The 19,843-nt window shown below is 41.1% G+C and overlaps 1 protein-coding gene across 10 annotated transcripts in view; it reads left to right on the forward strand.

Moving 5' to 3' along the window:
* ANKMY1 (ankyrin repeat and MYND domain containing 1) overlaps positions 1-18,703 on the forward strand; it is a 40,539-nt gene extending 21,836 nt beyond the window's left edge. For 5 of the 10 annotated variants that reach the window (XM_083506342.1, XM_083506345.1, XM_083506346.1 and 2 more), the window contains 10 exons: positions 89-241; positions 1,620-1,766; positions 5,134-5,241; positions 6,803-6,934; positions 7,648-7,761; positions 9,832-9,997; positions 11,369-11,414; positions 11,939-12,081; positions 15,120-15,170; positions 17,456-18,703. In XM_083506342.1, the coding sequence (XP_083362468.1) occupies positions 89-241; positions 1,620-1,766; positions 5,134-5,241; positions 6,803-6,934; positions 7,648-7,761; positions 9,832-9,997; positions 11,369-11,414; positions 11,939-12,081; positions 15,120-15,170; positions 17,456-17,694 (1,299 nt within the window). In that variant the 3' untranslated portion in view covers positions 17,695-18,703. The remainder of the gene's footprint in view (positions 1-88; positions 242-1,619; positions 1,767-5,133; positions 5,242-6,802; positions 6,935-7,647; positions 7,762-9,831; positions 9,998-11,368; positions 11,415-11,938; positions 12,082-15,119; positions 15,171-17,455) is intronic. The other 5 variants (XM_083506344.1, XM_083506347.1, XM_083506348.1 and 2 more) reach the window with 1 other exon arrangement.
* Positions 18,704-19,843: the final 1,140 nt, after the last annotated feature.

Consider the following 19,843-nt stretch of genomic DNA (forward strand, 5'->3'; position numbering starts at 1 on the left):
CTCACTGTCATAATATGCTAGGAATACACAGTAGTGAGATGTTCTGTAACTTATGATTTAATATTAAATATAGCATTGTTTTTTTTAGCTTGGAGGCACAGCTCCTCTTCATATTGCTGCAGCTCTTCCTGGTGAAGAAGGGGTTGAAATAACAAGCTCACTACTTCATTCAGCTACAGATCCTAACGTAAGGGCAGAGGATGAGAATGATATATATGGTCCTGATAGGACTTCATACAAGGTATGTCCGTTTAATTCCAACCTTGTTACTTATGCCGGAGAGGAGCAAGGAATTGACTTGTATCCTAAGAACTGTTCTATTTATCCTGAAACAGTACTTTTAGAAAGAAACGTTGTAGCAAATGCGGTCACAGCAACATATATTCAGGGAGCGGGGGCAGTTCCAAATATACTGTATACAGAATGCCTTGAGTCTGCGTGGCTCTACTTTTCTCTTCCTGAACTTCTTAGGCAACCTACTAACATCTGCAGCTAAAAGGACCCCAGTCAGCTGGGCTGGGGAAAATCTCAGCCCAAGATCTTCTAGGTCCGCTGGTGGCATTGGGTTAGATCAGTGGTTCCCAAAGTTGTTTTTTGGCCATGACCCACCTAAGCATCTAAACTCCTGATTGCCCCCCACATGACATATAATTCTTCTTATTCAAAAAGTGAACTCCTATTGAAAGGCCTATTAATAACTCATTCTCGAATTGCCCCCCCTTAAAAATCAAATTTCCCCCCATGTAGGGCTAGATGAACCAGTGGTCTGACTCAGTAAAAGGCCTATGTTAATAAGCACTGTACAGCTCATGACTAGAGAGTATGTAGAAATGCCTTTTAACTGTGTTTTCAGAATAATTAAGAAGTGCAGATTTCTGAGCATAGCTGTCAAGTGTCCCTTATTTGAAGGGACAGTCCCTTATTCCAGCGCCATGTCCCTGCTGCTGTCCCTTATTGATGGATGTCCCTTAAATGTCCCTTAAATGATGTCCCTTAAATTTCAAAAGAAGCAGCTCCTCTCCCTCCCTCCCTGCCGGCCAGGGAGGAGGGAGGCTCCAACTGTATTGCTTGGCTGTGTTGCTCACCCAATAAGAAGTCTAAGAACGACTGGGGGTGGAGCTTGCATGCCTTGTGTGTGGCTAGTTAATGCAAGCTGAGGGCTTTTTTGAATGCTGGACGCCATTTTGTTGCACGTGCTGCTGCAAACTTTGCAGTGCAAAGCCAGGCCGGGGAGCCATCTTAAGTTGAGGCTGCATAGGCCTTGTGGTGCATGTGATACAGATTCTATTCAGTTGAACCTCTGGTTACAAAGTTGGTTGGACAGTGTTCTCGAAGCTACCCAGCATGAGTTTGACAGACTGCAGGAGGACAGGAAGACTGGAGTGCCTGGAACAGGTGAGGCTGCAGGTCCCATATTTTGGCTGCTGGTCCCTTATTTTCAAATCTGTAATTTAAGAGCAATGTTTCTGAGAGAAGCAGTGAACTTTGCATAACAGGTTATGAACTCCCACTGGGCATAGTTTAGGGAGGATAGTTCCTGTGTCTCTGTGACTGTGTGTCTCTTTAAGGTGCCTGCAGCCTTCTACGTTGGTGATTTTCTTTCCCATTTCTACCTGCAGAATGAGCTTACTGAAAATTTATCTATGATTAAAATGAATAATGAAATGGGACCACCCAAAAACTACTACAAAGAATGTGCCATTATCCCAGAGGAAGGTGGGAGGACTCCTCTTCATATTGCATGTGAGAGGGAAGATGATTATGAGGTGAGTGATAGCTGTGGGAATCTTTGTTCTGCAACCTGAAAGCTCTTCTTCACTAACTTGTGTAGTCTTCAGGTGTTACATTAGTAAGAAAATTATGTTTTAAAAGAAGGAATCACATATTTCCAGCTACTTCAAATGTATGGAAATGAAGGGTCTGATAAGAAAGCCTGAAGTCCAGTAGCTCATGCACCCATCCTGCTGTATTAAAACTAATCCTTAGTATGTATATATGGGCAAAGATCTGCAATCGCTGTTGGCTGACCAGGAGTCTGAATTGGTTGCACATAAACCGTTTACTGTCTTTTCGTTAGACTTTGAAATTGTTTTAAATTTTAAATAACAGAAATGTATCATTAAACACATTCTGAAAATACAACTCAGTATACCACTTTTTCTTTTCAAATGTTAAAAAACTGGTTTCCTTTGTAGCATGAAACAAAACCTCACAGATCAAATAGGCTTGCTTGCATCTGCATGTTTTGAATGGTAATTACTCAGTTACAACTGTAGTGTAGTGTTGGACAAGTACCTCGGAGATCAGGGTTCAAATCCCCACTAAGCCACGAAGCTCACTGGTTGAACTTTGTCCAGCCACTGTCTCTCAGCCTAATCTACCTCACAGGGTTGTTGTGAGGATAAAATGGGGAGATGGAGAACCATGTACCTTGAGCTCCTTGGTGGAACGGTAGGATATAAATGTGATGATGATGATGATGATGATGATATGTGTTTGTGTATGTGACTTGACTGAACAGCCTTAACCATTGCCTTAACCATTTTGTAACCCTTTGAAAAGTTGTTGTTGTTTTAGATAATTTTTAATCTGGATGGCCAGTTGCTGGAACACTTAATATTGAAGAGCTCAGATAGTTATTTACAAATCAAAATATGTGCTATAAACGTCCCTTAGGCATTCTCATTGTTTCAATGACCTTTTTGCTTTATAAAAATATTTGATTTGGTTGTTTGAATGCTGCTTACTCTGTCTCCATTGCATGTCTCCCCAATTTACCCCCCCCCCCCCGGCTGCAAAGATAAACATCAGATTGCTATTCATTCTGCTGCAATGATAGTTCTCCTACTCATTACATCGGGACAGAATATTGTGCTTTTGGCAGTGTATCAGAACTATGGTGAGGACAACAATGGAGCAGTCACAAACTTTGACCGCTAGAGGCCCTTAGCAGTTCATTAAATTAAAATGCAGCATCACTTTCTAGTTTGGGAAAAGTCCTGAGTACTGCTTTAAGTAAAAGTTCAACATTAAGAACCAAATAGCATTTATTTTGTAGTTTGGAGGGACTAGCACAGCTAATATGAAAGATTACTGGTTAAATTCTTATCCAGCCAGCTACAAATGGGCTGTCGTTTATAACTAGGGCCAGTCTGGCAGTTCCTTTAGCTGGCTGGCTGCAGTCTAAGAACTGCTTACATAAGTGGTTTTCTTAGGAAGAAGGAGAAATACAATTTGCTCTGTTTTCACATTACACAAGAAGTTTGCATAGCAAATTTGTGAGACAGTTCTGCTGTTCCTATGTAGCATGAGAGGCAATCCTAGGATTGGGCTGAAAGCATGCAACAGCTTTGGAGGTCCTTCTTGCCCTTACTCTCCTTCAAATGGTGGTCTCATTGCCTATTCTGCTGCATTGCCATACAATGACAGGACCTATGGCAGGGTTAAGCCATCTAAGCTAGTCTTGGAACAGAGAGTAAGTGCAAATATGATGTTGTTATAATGGAGGCATCATCTAGCTTTGGTTACAACACTTGTCTAGACTTCTGACCGCAACTGAGACGGGACCAAGCTAGATTTAACATAGAAGTTGCATAATGGTGGCTCTTCTGTGGATTTTTAAAAAAGTTAATAGCACTTGTGTATGTGTTTGTGGCAAATAGGTTTGACAGAGGGAGAGCAGTTAATCCTTTCCACCCAGGCTATTTTCCTAATTTAAATGAATATCTAAAACTGCTATTTGACCTACAAGGGCAAACACACTGAGGGACCTATATGTCTCCCCCATGGGGTGAACAGTTTGGGTGCAGGATGCAATTTGAACTTTTATTCAAATTTAATTTTATTTCTGCATTGCAAGGGGTTGGACTAGATGATTTTATAAACTAGAAAGCAGCCTGGGGGAAAGAGCTGTTTCTGCTTTCCTTCAGCACTGAAGTCCTGTTCTGGATCCCTTCTCTGTCACTTGGTGGTCACTGTTATGTTTGTTTGTTTGTTTTAGGAAGATCTTTGTTTTTATCCAAACCTATTGTATAGGATCTGTTGTATAACAAAAACTCTGGGGCTTATGGCCTGCTTTAATAGAATTTTCAACTTTAGAGGGCAAAATACTCCCTTTGAGATGAAAGCAAATCGAAGATCTCTCAGTTCCAGAACTGTACAGAAAGCAATTATACATTTGGGGAGAAAGCTTTTGGAAAATCTAGTTTCCAATTTTAGACCTGAATAAATGTGAATAGCTTTGACACTTCTTAAGTCTCACTCTTTTCCTCTCCATTTCCATTCCTATTTTCTATCTGCTTTTGGAGAGCTTGAATAGAGTGGTGGTTGAAAAGAGATATGATGGGAAATCATTATCTCATTGAAATTACAATAGATAGTAAACTCTACAGGTTCAAGAGGACAAGTCCTTGTGAGTTCAGCCGGACTTATTTTCAGGTAAATGGGCATGGATTGTGACCTCAGGCCAGCTGGAAGGACAGCAGGTGATAATAGTAATGTGGTAGAAAATGGGAAATGTTAAATACATTTGAGCACCATATTTGAAGCATTTAGAGATTTCTCATTGAACAATTAAGGTTTTTATTTGTTAATTACAGTTAATGATTGAGTCTTCTGTAGATTAACAGAACTGGAAGGTCCTATTTAATCAGCTGTATTTGTGTTGTGCCCAATATGCTGTCTCATTTCGGGAGCTGATTGCTTCATTGACATAGATTTCTTACTTGGCAGTTTTGTATTACTGCCATCGGTTACGTAAATAAAAAGTCAATAACCCAACTTTCCCTCTAATTAACTATCTGTAATTGTGGGCATTCTTTGTTTATAGCAGTTTGGTCCATTTTTTCTTATGTCTATATGAGTAGGTTGAATTCTATACTGTTGGGACTCGTTGCATCAAATCCATAACTTCTGTTATGTAATTCTGAACTGAAACTTATCAGTATGCATGTTGGTAAATACCCAGTCAAATTAGCTTAGTTTTTAACTTCACAATTAGAGATGCAGGCATGTCTTTGACTTAACATATTTTATTTTAAATACGTAATTTACGTTTTAAAAAGTCGATCCATTATTTAAGTTAAAAAAGTTTCTTCTTTATTGATCATATTTAATTGTATTTTCCTCTTCCAGAATGCAAGCAGAGTTGTTCGTCTTCTTTTAGAACACAATGCAAATCCAAATGTCTTGTGGAGTGGCCACTCCCCTCTTTCTCTGGCTATAGCTAGTGGAAATGATCAGGTATGCTATCTTCCCTCCCCTCCCCTCCCTCCATATTTATTCTTTGAGAAAATCTGCGGACATTGTTGCCACATCAGATGGATGATTCCAGTTCTTATTTAAACAGTAATCAGTTGCAAGTGGACAGTTTTAATCAATCTTATTTGAAGCTTGTAAAAGGGAAAATGTGCATATTATATAACTGAGTTATATATAGTTCTAACCTTTGTCAGAATCTTACAGGGCTCTAGGAGGTTACAAATCCCTATAGCACAAACGATAAATCACTTTTATAACCTGCCCAGTTTCATAGTTTTGCTAGTATATTGATGCAGACTTCAATATTGCCATTAAAAACATTATCGGATTTGGGTTGGAGGAATGAGGACAATGGTAAAGGGCTGTGACTTAAGGCCAAAGTACATTTCATTTTATTCACACGGTTTGGCCTTGTGTGGCTGATTTATTTAATTTAACACATGGCTGGTACAAGCGCCCCCCCCCACAGGCCACGCATCAGGATGTGCTATGCAGGGTGACGAGACTTTTGTTCCCACTGGGGTCCCACTCAGAATCCACCCCCCCCCAACAACATGCCTGCTATTTACAATGGGAAGAAATTCTTCAATTAGCAGAGCACCCTATTCTGACCACACTGCGGGCAACTGCCTCATAGAATCATATACAGTCGTACCTTGGATCCTGAACGCCTCGGTACTCGGACATTTTGGCTCCCAAATGCCGCAAACCTGGAAGTGAGTGTTCCGGTTTGCAAACGTTCTTTGGAACTCGAATGTCCGACGGGACTTCCGCAGCTTCTGATTGGCTGCAGGAGCTTCCTGCAGCCAATTGGAAGCCACGCTTTGGTTTCTGAATGTTTTGGAAGTCTAATGGACTTCCGGAAAGGATTCCATTTGACTTCCAAGGGTATGACTGTAATTGGAAGATGCTTAAGAAGGCATCCAGTCCAACCTCATGCTCAGTACAGCAATCCTGCAGCTAAAGCATCATAGCCGATTGCCATTCAGTCTCTACTTAGAACGCCTAGAAACACCTAGTGAAGAACGCACAACCTTCTGAGGCTCCCACTCTCTCTTACCAAGAGGTTTCTCCTAATATTGACCTGAATTCTGCTTCCCTGAAACTTCCACCCTACAGTACAGTCCTCTTGCATGAGAGCTCTTCAAATTTTTGTAGACCAATATGATGCCTCCCTTTAACCTTTGCTTCTATTTAGGCTAAGCGTTCCCTTTTATTTCAACCTCTCACCAGATTCTTCACCATCTGCTGGACATGCTTAGACCTCGACTGCTACTTTTGTTGCAGAAGGTGGTGTGGTGATGGCAATGGAGGTCTTGTTCACAAGGGGAGGGAGGAACCTGGGCAGCCGGTCCTGCTTCATCCATCGAATTAGCCTTGCCCTGTTTCTTAGCTATGCTTGCACCAGCAGCGAGATTCAGACAGAATGACCGTAAATTCTGTTAAATGCTGTTCTGATTTAGCAGATCCTTGAGGTCACATTAAGTAGTAACGTGTATATTGAGATGCTTTCCAAGATTTTTCCTTGTACTGCGTTATTCAGGCAGTGGCTGAGCTTCTGGCTGGTGGAGCTGAACCAAATCTCCTACTAGGCCAAGCAGTTGGAAGTGCCCTGTGTGCTGTCGCTAACACAACCTATGAATTTAAGAGGACGCTAGCAAGTAAGATTGCATTGGTAAGAAAAGAGTTGATACCTGCGGGTGGGGAAACAGGGAGAAAAATGGGCGTAGCAGAGATGTAGGTGCAAGTAGACCTGTGGAAGTGCTGAGGGGTGCAGAGAGAGAGGAGAGGAGGTGACTGAGAAAGGGAGTTGTAGAGAGACGTATGAGGAGGGGGGAAAGAAAAAAGGGTCTAAAATGTGGGGTGCAGACGTTTGATGGTGAAGAAGCGAGATGACGTGTTATGGGGTGTCCTGATATACATAGTGTGCTGTCGAGTGAAGAGAGGGAGGAGGGAGGGTTCGAAGACAGAGGTTCAGAGATCTGTGGTGTTACAGAAAGAGAAGTGTGCATACAATGTGGCTCAAAAGGAAAGAAGATTCCTGATGATGGGTGAAAATGAAAAGGTTTAGGTTGAAATTATTATTTTTTAAAATGCTTTCATGTGGTTAATGTAGTGAAGCGTGTTTTTAAGTTAGCGATAAACAAAACAAAAATAAAAGTGGCCCTTAGAATGATTTGAGTTCTGCCTTGCCACCCAAATAACTGGGCAACTACTGAGTCTAGTCACTGTATATCCGCTGTTTGTAAAGACAGTGTTGTGACCATAACTCTTAACTCTGTTTTGGGCTGTATGTGGTACTTAAGGGAGTGGTCGCATGAGCTTCTTGATGGCCTGCATTTATTTATTTATTTATTTATTTTATTTTATTTCCCATGTTTCCCCTAGATTAATTCTCTAATAGCAGGAGGTGCAGACATGTTGATGCCAATTACTATTGGGGATGAGACAAGAACTGCAGTGGGAACAGTGGTGGACTATGCACATTTCAGAATCTATCAGGTATCTTTTCAGTGCCTCGAACTACAAAAACATGTTAAAAATATGTGAACTTTGCTGCTATAATTGACAAAAGAAATCAGTGCCAAGTGCCACAGATTGCTCTAGCATCTGTTCTCATTTTCCTTAGAACTCAATTTTATCTTTCCATTGACCTTTTACTTCCACAAAGATTTAGAGATTTTGATCAGACATTGCCTTTGGAAAGAAAATGAATTCACACTTGATTGCAGGGTTCCCTTTAAATTATTATTAGTAGCAATCACCTTACAAGATCAGAGGTTGTGGGTGGTGAAAAGTGATTTTCAGGACCAACCTAATGTGACATGAAGAACATACTTGCATTTACTGTACATGTTCTTTAAAATGCAGATAACAGGTGATGGCTTGGGGGATGATAGCAGGCATGGAGGGCGAGTTTAACAGTTTTAGAGTTCCTATTTGCATTAGGAGTACCACTTATTTAGCAGAGCAGTGCTGATGGAAATGGCTATGAGGAAAACAAGTGCAACTCAAGCTGCATGTACATTTCTTTCCTATGTGTGAACATGTCTTTTGTTCTCTGTCAACATGTGTGTGTGTGTGTGTGTGTGTGTGTGTGTGTGTGTGTGTGTGTAATCTCTCCCTCTCTGTATGTGTGTGTATTTATTTCTCAATATTTATAATTATATAAAAAGTTATATACATTTGTCTATCTTTATAATTTGCTGTTTCTGAAACTTGTTTCCAAGTTGCATGCATGACTTGTGCAGTGTATTTCACTGGTTATTACTGAGCTATGAGAGTAAGCATATTCTTGTGAAAATAAGAGCCCCCATAAGTCCTTGCTCCTTTCAATTGACATAGTAAAGTAAGGGTAAGAGGAAGTTGTAATGGATTTAGGGGTTGCTCGTGCGTAAGTTGCCGCCACTGCTAGCAAGGTTACCTGGTTAAACCCTTTCTGACTGAACAGCCTCCAGCATCGTGACTGTCTCAGTCGCTGGCAGAATCCGTCAGTGGGCATTTCTTGAACCTTTTCCAGCATAAAAGTTGTTTGACGCCAAGTCTCCTCCTCCTCTCCCTGCGCGGAAGTCTTCTGCGCAGGGAGGTTGTGGGCAACGGAGTACCCATACTCTCTCCGCTGGTCTCCGGCGAGGAGTCCTGGAGCCTCCTCTCCGATTCCCCCACCTGCCCCCCTTCTCCACTGGTGTTAGGCTGATTTCCTTCCCCAGCAGATGGGCTGCCTCTCTCCCTACTGGGACCATCTCCGGCATCCCTCTGGAGCCTTCCCTCCGCCTCTAGCTCCGATGGCAGTTCCCTGACAGAAGTGTTGGTTCATTACTTTTTTTTTTTTTTTGAGTTGGCTCTTGTGTTTCCTGAGCTAGGGAATAGGGCAGGGTTGGCCATTCACCAGAAAGTGGTTGAAAGGCTGGAAGCCTCTTTTCTTCAACGCACCTGCCTGCTCTGCAAGTAATCTAGACATCACCACTGAGCAATAAGGACACAGCAGTTACAGAGCCCCATGCACTTGGTGATGTCTGGCTGGCGGCTTTTAAGTTCTGTTAAGTGTGCTCCGTTTCCCAAGTGGTATGGAAGTTCCAGGAGCAGAAACTTCTCTGAGCTTCAATTTCTTTGGAAGGTGGGATCCTTCTTAGCAATGGGAACTCACCCCGTCGCGGGGATTTGAACCGCTGACCTTCTGGTCGGCAAGTCCTGGGCTCTGTGGTTTAACCCACAGCCCACCCGCGTCCCACACTGTCATGCAGCTGCTGGGTGACCTTGGGCCAGTCACACTTCTCTGAGGTCTCTCAGCCCCACTCACCTCACAGAGTGCTTGTTGTGGGGGAGGAAGGGAAAGGAGAATGTTAGCCGCTTTGAGACTCCTTCGGGTAGTGATAAAGCGGGATATCAAATCCAAACTCTTCTTCTTCTTCAATCTTACAGGGTGTTCTAATGCTAATCTTACTGGCGTCATAGTGGTTTTCCTGTGCAACGTTCTCGCGCATTCCCTGCAAATATAACAAGGAAGTATATTTTTGGGAAGGTACAGATCTGCTTCCTCGCCGGCATCTTGTGGGTGTTTGTGTTTTGCAGGATAAGAGAATGCTCCATACACCGTACCATGCCCTATCGCCGACAGAGCGGGAAACCTTCACCAGCCGTAAAAAGTTGTTGGAGTACCTCAGTGAACGGCTTCGAGAGTGCGTCACGTCGAGAGAAAAACAGTGGGATAGAGAGGAAATTCGAAGACTCAAATACGGTGAGGCCAAGCAAAACCTTTGGAAGTGTAACAATATTTTTAGGAATCTGCAGTTTGCTTATAAGCTTTGAGTTTTCACATTCAATCCTCACCCCCCCCTTTTTTTAATCTTTTGACACTGAGACTTGAATGCACTCCAGAATTTGGTACCCCAAGGGTGAATAAGGACATTTAAGCTAAATCAAGAGTAATTTTATTGTACTAAAAAGGAATTGGCATATTTGCTAATGATGTTAAGACAGAATCGATGAAGGGCACAATAAGAATAGGTTGAATAATAGAGTCTGAAATTAATAGAATGGTTAAAACTAACTATATATGGCATTCTAAAAGCATGCCTGAAAACATGTAGAAAAACAAGGATGCAGTAAATTTGGGCAGGGAAAGTGGAGGTGGTAGGATCATAGAACTGTAGAGTTGGAAGGAACCCAATGGGTCATCTAGTCTAACCCCTGAAATGCAAGAATCACAACCAGAGTCCCAAAATTCTGCCAAAATGGCTTCAAAAATGCATCTTTATTCTATGCAGGTGGGTTGGAGAAAAGGGATTAACATTTTTTGCTTCTTTCTGGTAGGAGACCATGGCTTAGTTATATGGGCATGGGGGAGAAGGGAAGAGTGACAGGTTATGCTGTCTTGGTTTAACATTTCCAGGGGTCTGATTCTCTTTTGTTTAACTTTAAATTAAATTTACAAGTGATAAGAGAGGACAGCCAATATTTATAGTGAAGAAGATAGCAATCAGTGCCTTTAGTAGGAAGTGTTGCAACTCAGCTTGTCTGAGTGTGCCCTGTCTGAGTTACTGTAATGGATGTTCTCTCCTTGCCACTCCAGGCCAAAGCAGAACTTCCCTTCTCAGGTGCAGGCTGCTATTCTTAGACCCAAAGCTTGATTTCAGGGGTACTTCCTAACATTTCCTGCTATTGTTGGTGTACTCCCAACACTATAGGAGCTGCACAGTGGTCATGATCCTTATCTACGCATTTTCTGTTTGGTGGTTTTTCCTGTACTCTTTTTGGTACCTGCTTAAAATATTTTTCTTTACTCAAGCCTGTCCAGATAATGCACAAGTTACATGCATTTTCTTTTTAGCTACTGTTTATTTTAATAATCAAATATCCAATAATTTTGGATATTTTGAAATACCTGTTTTAACTGTTTTTCTAAAACCATATATATATATATATATTAATGAACAAGTGATATAAAATTTTGGTAAGGAAATAAACAAGGAAGGAAACAATCAATGAAATGAACTCATTAAATTCCAAGATATTTGAAACATTGGTAATTGTTTTCAAGTGTATACATGCTCTGGCTTTAGGTAAAAAAATCTTTAATATCTCCTTTTGCATGTTTGTTGTTGTGCAGGAAGAAGGAAATCTGGAGCGGGAGCAATGGAAGGAGATGCACCCAAGTAAGATCAGCATATAAAAATGTAAATTCACACTGTCTGTATTAGCTTACAGAAGTCTATATGGCATGCTGTCTTGCAATGTTTCTCTCTCCCCATTGGACCCACTTGAATAAGCCTAACCACATTGGCCTCTTCTGCGGCCCTGTACATGTAGTGCTCAGTTAATTTACTATGATTACCTGTTAACAGAGTTTTGCAGGCAACTCCCAAAGTGGTGTGAAACTATCAGTTAGGGGGAAAAACATTCAGTAAACTGGAACATCGGCAGTTGCCTATAGACAGCATGTGTTGAAGAAACAGACAATTTTTCAAGACTTGCAGGTGCTTAATTGAGAGTGTGAGTTTGCAGCAGACTGAGTCTAAGACGTTTGTGATAAGAGTAGTACTAGAAATCGAAATGTAAGTAAATAAATTCTCAACGGCGTCTTTCTTAGCTACATAATTACTTACTATGTCCATCCCTACAAGGTAATTTATATATATAGATCACGGACGTTGACTTCCACATAATTTCTCTTTTGCAGAGTCTTTAAATATTGCTACCAATGTGGACGATCGGTTGGTGTGAACCTCTCAATATGCACGCGCTGTTTTGAGATCTACACCTGCAGCAAGACTTGTAAAGTGAAGGCTTGGAATGACCGTCATAAGAGAGAATGTGTCGTAGGTAGGTTTATTTGTCTGGTTGTGTGCAAAGCAAGGTGTATTCACAACATTAAAAACAAGAAAGTAGTAAGTATAGGAGCATCATAAGCTCTGCTGTTACCACAAAGAGCCTTACACTTATTCCCAACCTGTGCATGTGGAGTTTTGAAAAGTGAACTTTGGCATTACATTTTTGTGGGGTTTTTTTCTAGCTTACTGATTCGGAAACGCGATGCATCTCTTTACAACTTTTGTAACCGATACAATTTGTCAATAACTGTAAAGGATAATCAGACTGTACTGTTCCCTTGAGGATCTTCATTATGCACCTGCAACATGGTGTTCTTTCACTTCTAGGGTGTCATAGAACAGTAGATGTTGAGCCAGATAAGTTACTGCAGAATATAGGCTCTGCAGCTCATTCTGAATTGTGTCATGCATAGGAACATAGGAAGCTATCTGATGTCGAAGCAGATCGATTGGTCCATCTTCCTCAGGACGGTCTCCACAGACTGGCAGTGGCTCTCCAAGGTCTGTGGCAGAGGACATTCCCATTCCTACCTGGAGATGCCAGGTATCAAACCTGGGGTCTTCTTTATACAAAGCAGATGCTGTACCACAGAGCTACAGCCCTTCCCAGAAATGATTGATTGATTCTGGAATGGAAGGATATGTAATTCTCTTTGAATAGGAGTGAGTTGAAACGCTGCAGAAAATAATCTGGTTTTAGTCAAGTAATTTCTTTTCTTCAAAAATCAGCTTGTGTACATATCCTTGCAAGAAACAACTCTATATTTGGAAAGGCAAGTGAACAATTGCCTGGAATTGTGAACATTTATTTGAGACACAGTGGGCAAAATACAAAGATCAGCAAGTATGAGTTTTATCTCTGCTATGAAAGAAATACCTGTGTGTGTATGTACAGGTGTGCTGATACTGGATCAAGATCAGAATCCACATTTATAAGAAAACCCCCCCGTGTTTATGTACAGGAAAATGTAGGGACCTTCAGGAGAATGTTACAGTGTGTGTTGGATCTGTTGAGCTCCCGTTTTGCTGTCCTACTGGAAATAACATGAAGTATTGCCAACTTTGCTGTTAAGAGGGAATTCTTTTATTTCCTATGTTTGATTCAAATGTGACTGAATTGTACTGGATTTTGGAAATTATGGTGTGCAAGAGTCTAGACTAGGACTGAAGAGAGAGACTGATAGTATGCAAAGTGACATGCCATTTTGACTGCAGTACTGTACAAAAAGTCATGGCTACAGCACATAGGTGGTGAAGACAGATGGCTTTATCATAGCTCAACTCCTGGAACACTTGGACTTGAAAATCAAGTAGAAGACTGGTAAGTGAATGGCCACAAACGATGGTGAAGACTCATTCATTTGAACTGGAGCAAGAAGAGGATTTCCGCTGCTGCAAAGTGGACCATATATATCTTGTGCAGTGAAGAATGCTAGAAGCAAAGAATTCTATAGATGAATATGATGTGAGTCTAACCATTGCCCCCCCCCCCCGCCCATAAAGGATACCATTTTGGAATTCCTTTTTTTTGTTTATGTTTTGCTGATGTGATGAAAAATAAAATAAAATCCTTATTTAGGATTGAAGAGAGGCAATGCAATGAAGAGATCTGGCCTTTAAGAACTTGGCAAAGAAACTTCACATTTGAAAGGAGCAAGCATGGCTAAGATTTTCCAAAACTACTGGAGACTGAACTCGGGATATGTCAATTTTAAACACCAGAAATTCTATGTCTATAGGTAGTGGGAAAGAAAGTCTGAGAAGATACTGACTTCCTCTTTTTCTCTACAGAAAAAATATATGCCATAGACAATGCCAATAAAGGCTTCCACATGCTGGACAACACTCTGCATTCTAATACTGCTTTGCTTATGCTAAACTTGCCAGATGGTTGCGGATCTTTTGCCCCCGAAGAATTGGACCAAACTTTCATCAGACAGTTTGAAAATCAGGAATGTGATTCATATCAGATTTAGTTACATTTGAAACCATGAGCCTCAGACAGATGCAATATCAGGCCACTTAACAATGGAAGCTGGAAAATAAATACTATTTATGAAGTGTTCCATGGGAACATTCACCACAAACACCACCTACTGTGTTACTTCTCAGTATAGGGATACAGAATGGGGCTTCCATGGCTGAGCAATTTTTGAACAGAGTTTTGCAGTGAACAGCATTTCCTCCATTGAACCAGACTGGATGGTACAGTGAGATCTGTTACACAGAACAGATCACTGATTGGATAGGACGTAAAGTTCCACTTCAGTTCTTCTAGCCAATAGGATGTGGTTTAAGTGAAGATGAATAGATCATTGGTAGTGATTTTTTTCATTGTAGCTGCTGATTTTCATTTGTAGAATTTCCAGTGATCATTGATGTCGATTGCAGAAAACCTGAGGGTACATTCACATGAAAACCATTGAACAGTATTAATTATTAGCAGCAAGGGACATCTATGCTGCTTCCACATTATCTACATGGGTACATTCCCATGTTAAATAAGTCAAGAGGTGACACCCCAGAGATCTCAATTGGCTTTGGTTTCTAGAGAGGGATGAGTCAGAAACAAACATTTCCACAAACAATTCTGGGGTGGAATTCTGCATTTCTCTTTTTGAAGAATATTCTTGCTCCTGCTTCACTTTAACTTCCTCTCAGAGAACACAGCTGGAGTTTAGATATGTTAAGGTGCATTGAACTGAACTGACTGTTCATGTGAATGTAGTCTTAATAAAACCATTTATGTAAAGAGAAAACTCTCATTTCTGTTTGGCATGCAATGTATGTTGAAGTTATTGCTAAAGTGGAAGCATGTACACTTTAAGAATCTATGTAAATGGATCACAATCCTTTGTTATTTCTATCATTGCAATAAATTAAATCTCACCATTTATTTTTAACACTGTATAGAAGTTACTTGTAGCTAGCGGTTCCACGGAAGGCACAATTCTTTTGAGGTGTTCATAATGTTGTCTTAATGTTGAACATTCTGAAATGTCTTTGCACCTTGTTTTATTGCTGCAAAAGATGCTAACTCTACAGCTGATTTTTGTGAGGAAGAAGAGAGTACTCGGGAGGGTAAGTAAGCAGTCACTATTAATCTGTTATTTTGGTTCTGCTTTTGTTTTCCATGGTCAGTAATTGTAACAATCAGCTGCTGATTTTCTTTTTTGCTAAGATTCTGGGGCTGCTTATTATTGTAGTTTATTGGTTTAATTGTTGCAGCCTAGTTCCTGCTTGTCACTATTTTTTAAAATGGTTGATCCTTAATCTATTGATTTTTTTAATAGTGTAAGCTGCCATGAACATTGCTTGAATAGGTTGGGGCATACATGTATATTGTAAATATAATTTATAATATAAAATATATTATTTCCTTCTTTAGTTGGTTTTTATTGTATATTTTAACATTTTAAATTAAATTAAGGATGTTTTAATGCCCCAATAGAATTGTTTTTGTGTATTTTAACTATGTATTGATTTTATAGTTGTAAACTGCTCAGAAGCCATTTTGGCATATAAGCAGTATCTAATAATAATAATAATAATAATAATAATAATAATAATAATATATTATTTATACCCCGCCCATCTGGCTCGGCTTCCCCAGCCACTCTGGGCGGCTTCCAAATGAATATTAAAATACTATAATACATCAAACATTAAAAGCTTCCCGAAACAGGGCTGCCTTCAGATGTCTTCTGAAAGCCTGGTAGTTGTTCTCTTTGACATCTGGTGGGAGGGTGTTCCACAGGGTGGGTGCCAGTACCGAGAAGACCCTCTGCCTGGTTCCTGTAACTTGGCTTCTCGCAGTGAGGGAACCGCCAGAAGGCCCTCAGTGCTGGACCTCAGTGTCCAGGTAGAATGATGGGGGTGGAGACGCTCCTTCAGATATACTGGACCAAGGCCGTTTAGGGCTTTAAAGGTCAGCACCAACACTTTGAATATATAAATAAAATGCCATTATATCTAAAGTACATTAGAATCCTACAATCCTTCCAGTGTATTTTCTCTCTGTTGCTGCTGTTATTCATGAGCATGTATGGTCTTCTTTACATTGAATTGGTGGGAATGTGAGTGCGGTCGGGTGAGGGAACTCCGCTTTCTAAATCCATACAAGTCTTTAGGTTAGAATGGACAATGCAAATGTCTTTTTAAAATTGGGTGGGAGGGAAGCTAGATTTTGCTAGATAGCATAAGACAGGCAAACGCTTGAGGGGGGGAAATGAACTAGGGTGTATGCTTTGTCACAATATACATTTCTAGTAGGGTGATGCCAAATGTTTGCTCTTTTCTGTGGGGGGAGGTATGTGTACAACCAGTGCTTTCAGAGGCAGTAGGAAAATTGCATGAGAAAAAACACTGTCAGTGAGACCCTTCTCCATTTTTCATGTCTGTTTTGTAGTCGTGAAACTTCTAATCAACTGCTTCTTCAGATTCATTGTTTTATTTGCCCAGGACTTCATTCTTGTCCACTACAGGATTTCAGCCAATCAAGAATCACATAATGAACTTGTAAACATAATGTGCTGTGTGACTAGTCAGATTTTGCTATGTGTACTTATTTCTGAGGGCAAACAAAACTGAGAGTGAACCTACTGCTTCCAGGAATTGTCTCCTGGGTGATCCCAGCCAATGGGGAAGATGAGGACAATCAAACCTGTTCAGGGTTTCCTGAACACTTTTGTTCCTTTACCAGCATTCTCTGAAAGATGGAGGGACACCTTTCAGTAGTGATACAAATGTTTGCAAAAACTCTTTCTTGCTGTTCAGCTCGTGTATCTGTTGCTCCTGCTTTGTCGGTATTGAAAACAGAGAAAACACAGTCAAACAAGGATCAGTCAATATGTCGGTGTAGTTGTTAGCAACTGTGCATTGTTAGCACCTGCCTTCCCCACTGCAACACGCCTTTCCTTCCCATTTTCTGAAATTGTTTCTATAAATGAATCCAAGGCAGGAGAAGATGTATGTGTGATGCTGTTTTGCCTTGTGCCCTCTTGTATCCCCCTCCCAAATCCTGTTATTCTAAGCTGCTCAATTTCTGCAGAAAGGGAAGAAGGTTAGAAAAAGATGCAGATGACTAAATAGATGAACACCTTTATGGATCCTGTCTGCCCTCTTTCTCTGAAACATTTTGCCACCATGGGCAGGAGAGATAGTGACTGAAAGTGGAGAGGAACTCAATACACAATTGTAGCAGGAATTTCACAGAGTAACCTATCTAAAAGCCCACTAGTGGGCAGTGACTAAAAACACATTGAATAATTATGTATTTTAGTTCCACCTTTGACAGTTCACTGCATTCTTGCATGGGTTTGTTATAACATTAGTGTAACATATATATATCTGTACCTTTCTGCCAGTGCGTATAACCAAGTCTGGTCGGATTCAGAAGGGCAAAGTGGCTCCAACCAGAAAGAAGAAGGAAGGCAAAGAGGGAGAAAGTGAAAGAGCCAGACGTAGAAAAGAGGAGGAGGAGAAAAGGAAGAAGCAGCAGTTGAAAGATGCGACAAAACAACTGAAAGAGGCAGTGTCAAAACACCCTGAGAAGAGCAGCAGCCATGCAGATCTCCCTTATACTGGGAACTATAGTTACATTTAAATGTTTCTACCTTTTACTGGTACAGCTCAGCTGTAATTTGATGTGAAAAATGCTACATAAGGGAGAATGGGTGGAAAGGACGCTAGAAGATATAATCAAAGGAACTTTGCATTCTTGTGTCAGTACTGAAACCCATTTACATTATTTAAAGTGAGGTTGGGTAACGTGGATGTATCTGTATCTTTCCAAGGTCAGTTCTTCTATACAAACATAAAACCAAAGTTTTTCACTTTGATTTGGGATTAGCTGGTAGGCAAGAGGGCAAAAAATCTGCTTGTTTTTCAGCTGGTGCCTTGTTGTTCCAGACATCAAGGGCTTTAGTTTGTTTCTACCTGGTGGCAATAGGACTTTTGCCTGCTAATTGTGTGTACTCAGTGGAAAGTAGTCTTTTCAAAGCAATTTAGGCTTCACAGACCAGGGCCTTTGCCTATGGTAGCCTTTTTGGCAGCAGTAGGAAATGTGTGGGATGAAATCTTTTGCACGTGTACAATTATTAGGGAGATAAATACAGCTGGTCCAATTAATGGGGAAGCAAACTCAGGTTCCAGTCCTTAATCCAGTGAACATTCACTGACTCAAGCTTTGGGATCTGAGGGAACAAAGTGGAAGAATCTGGCCCAGATTATCTGTTGACGTTACTAGGAGAGTATAGAATTGATCGCAATACCATTCAGTAGTATTAGCTGAAGTGATTGTTTTGAAATTGTGGACTCTGTTTGAGAGGTACCTCAGCAACTGTATTAGTGACCTGCACTGTTACAGATCCTATTGCAGTCAGTGGAATTTTTTTTAGAGGTAGCTTGGAAGGCTCGGCAGGGGTTAGTGATTACAACCAGACATGAAAAGGTTAGCCACAATAGAGTACAGAGTTATTATGCTTACTACTGATTTCACTGATTTGTGGTCCCTATACTACATTGTTAAATGCAAGAATCTGTTGACCTGATTTTTGTGTGTCTGACATAACTGGTTTTCAATATTGCACAATAAAAATAATTCTGAAATACCATTTCCCCCCTTATTTTTGTAGTGAATTTAAATGAAGGACTACAAGGCATGTTTATATCAAATATTCTATATGCGTGCTGTTTCATGTGAAATAATTGCGTTCTAGCCCATGCTCAACCCAGCGAATTGCTATGATTCAGGCTGCTTCATCTGCTTGATAGCATTCAGACAATTTAAATCCATATATATATATATTTAATGGCATTACGGATTGGCAATTCATCCTCGTTTGGGTTGACAGTTTGCTGGTTGCTTGTTTATTTGTGTATATATTAGTGATGGATATGCAATTTATATAACATATTGCTGAGGGCTTTGTGGCATGGATTGGCTGGATGTTGGGAGGTCCCCAGCTGGGGAACCCCCCCCCCGAGGAAAAAGGCTCAGAGCCAGGGGATTGGTGATGAGTGGTTAGAGCAGTGTTTCCCAACCTTGGGCCTCCAGCTGTTTTTGGACTACAACTCCCATCATCCCTAGCTAGCAAGACCAGTGGTCAGGGATGATGGGAATTGTAGTTCAAAAACAGCTGGAGGCCCAAGGTTGGGAAACACTGGGTTAGAGGGAGAAGATTGGGTGGGGAGGTGTCAGAAGCTGAAGAGGCAACAGGACTTAGTGAGCAGGAAGAGGCTGGGGCAGAGGGAAGTTCAGACTCAGAGGCAGGAGAGGAGGGGGCCAGGAGACAGAGGGTCTGGCTGCTGAGAAATCAGGGAGTACCCCTTGGTAGCTGTGCTGGGAACAGAAGCAGGTTTTGGATGCAGGCATTTTTTCTCTGCAGGAGGCTGTTATGCCCCCCGTCTACACCAGATTTATGTGCATAAACCTCTTTCCACGCTTGCATCTCTGCTGCTAGATCTGAGCGACTAAATCCAACACAGACCATCCACATAATGGACTGGGACAGTTTTTCCCCAGTAGGCACTGTTTATCTAGAAGTGCCTCTCCTCTGGTTCTGTGGACCATTAAGCATGGTTTAACATTTGAACGCCAGTCCTTGATACTGTACAGTGACTTGGAAAGGAGGGCTGATCAAAACAACAGCTGCTCTGCGAGGGACTACTGAAAAACCATGTGGGAGCTCCATGTGTTCGATGTAACGCATAAAAGGCTCTTAACTGTACTCCGGCCCATACATAGGTGGCTG

Source organism: Podarcis liolepis (assembly GCF_965112155.1).
Source record: "Podarcis liolepis genome assembly, chromosome: 5".
NCBI classification, from domain to species: Eukaryota; Metazoa; Chordata; class Lepidosauria; order Squamata; family Lacertidae; genus Podarcis; species Podarcis liolepis.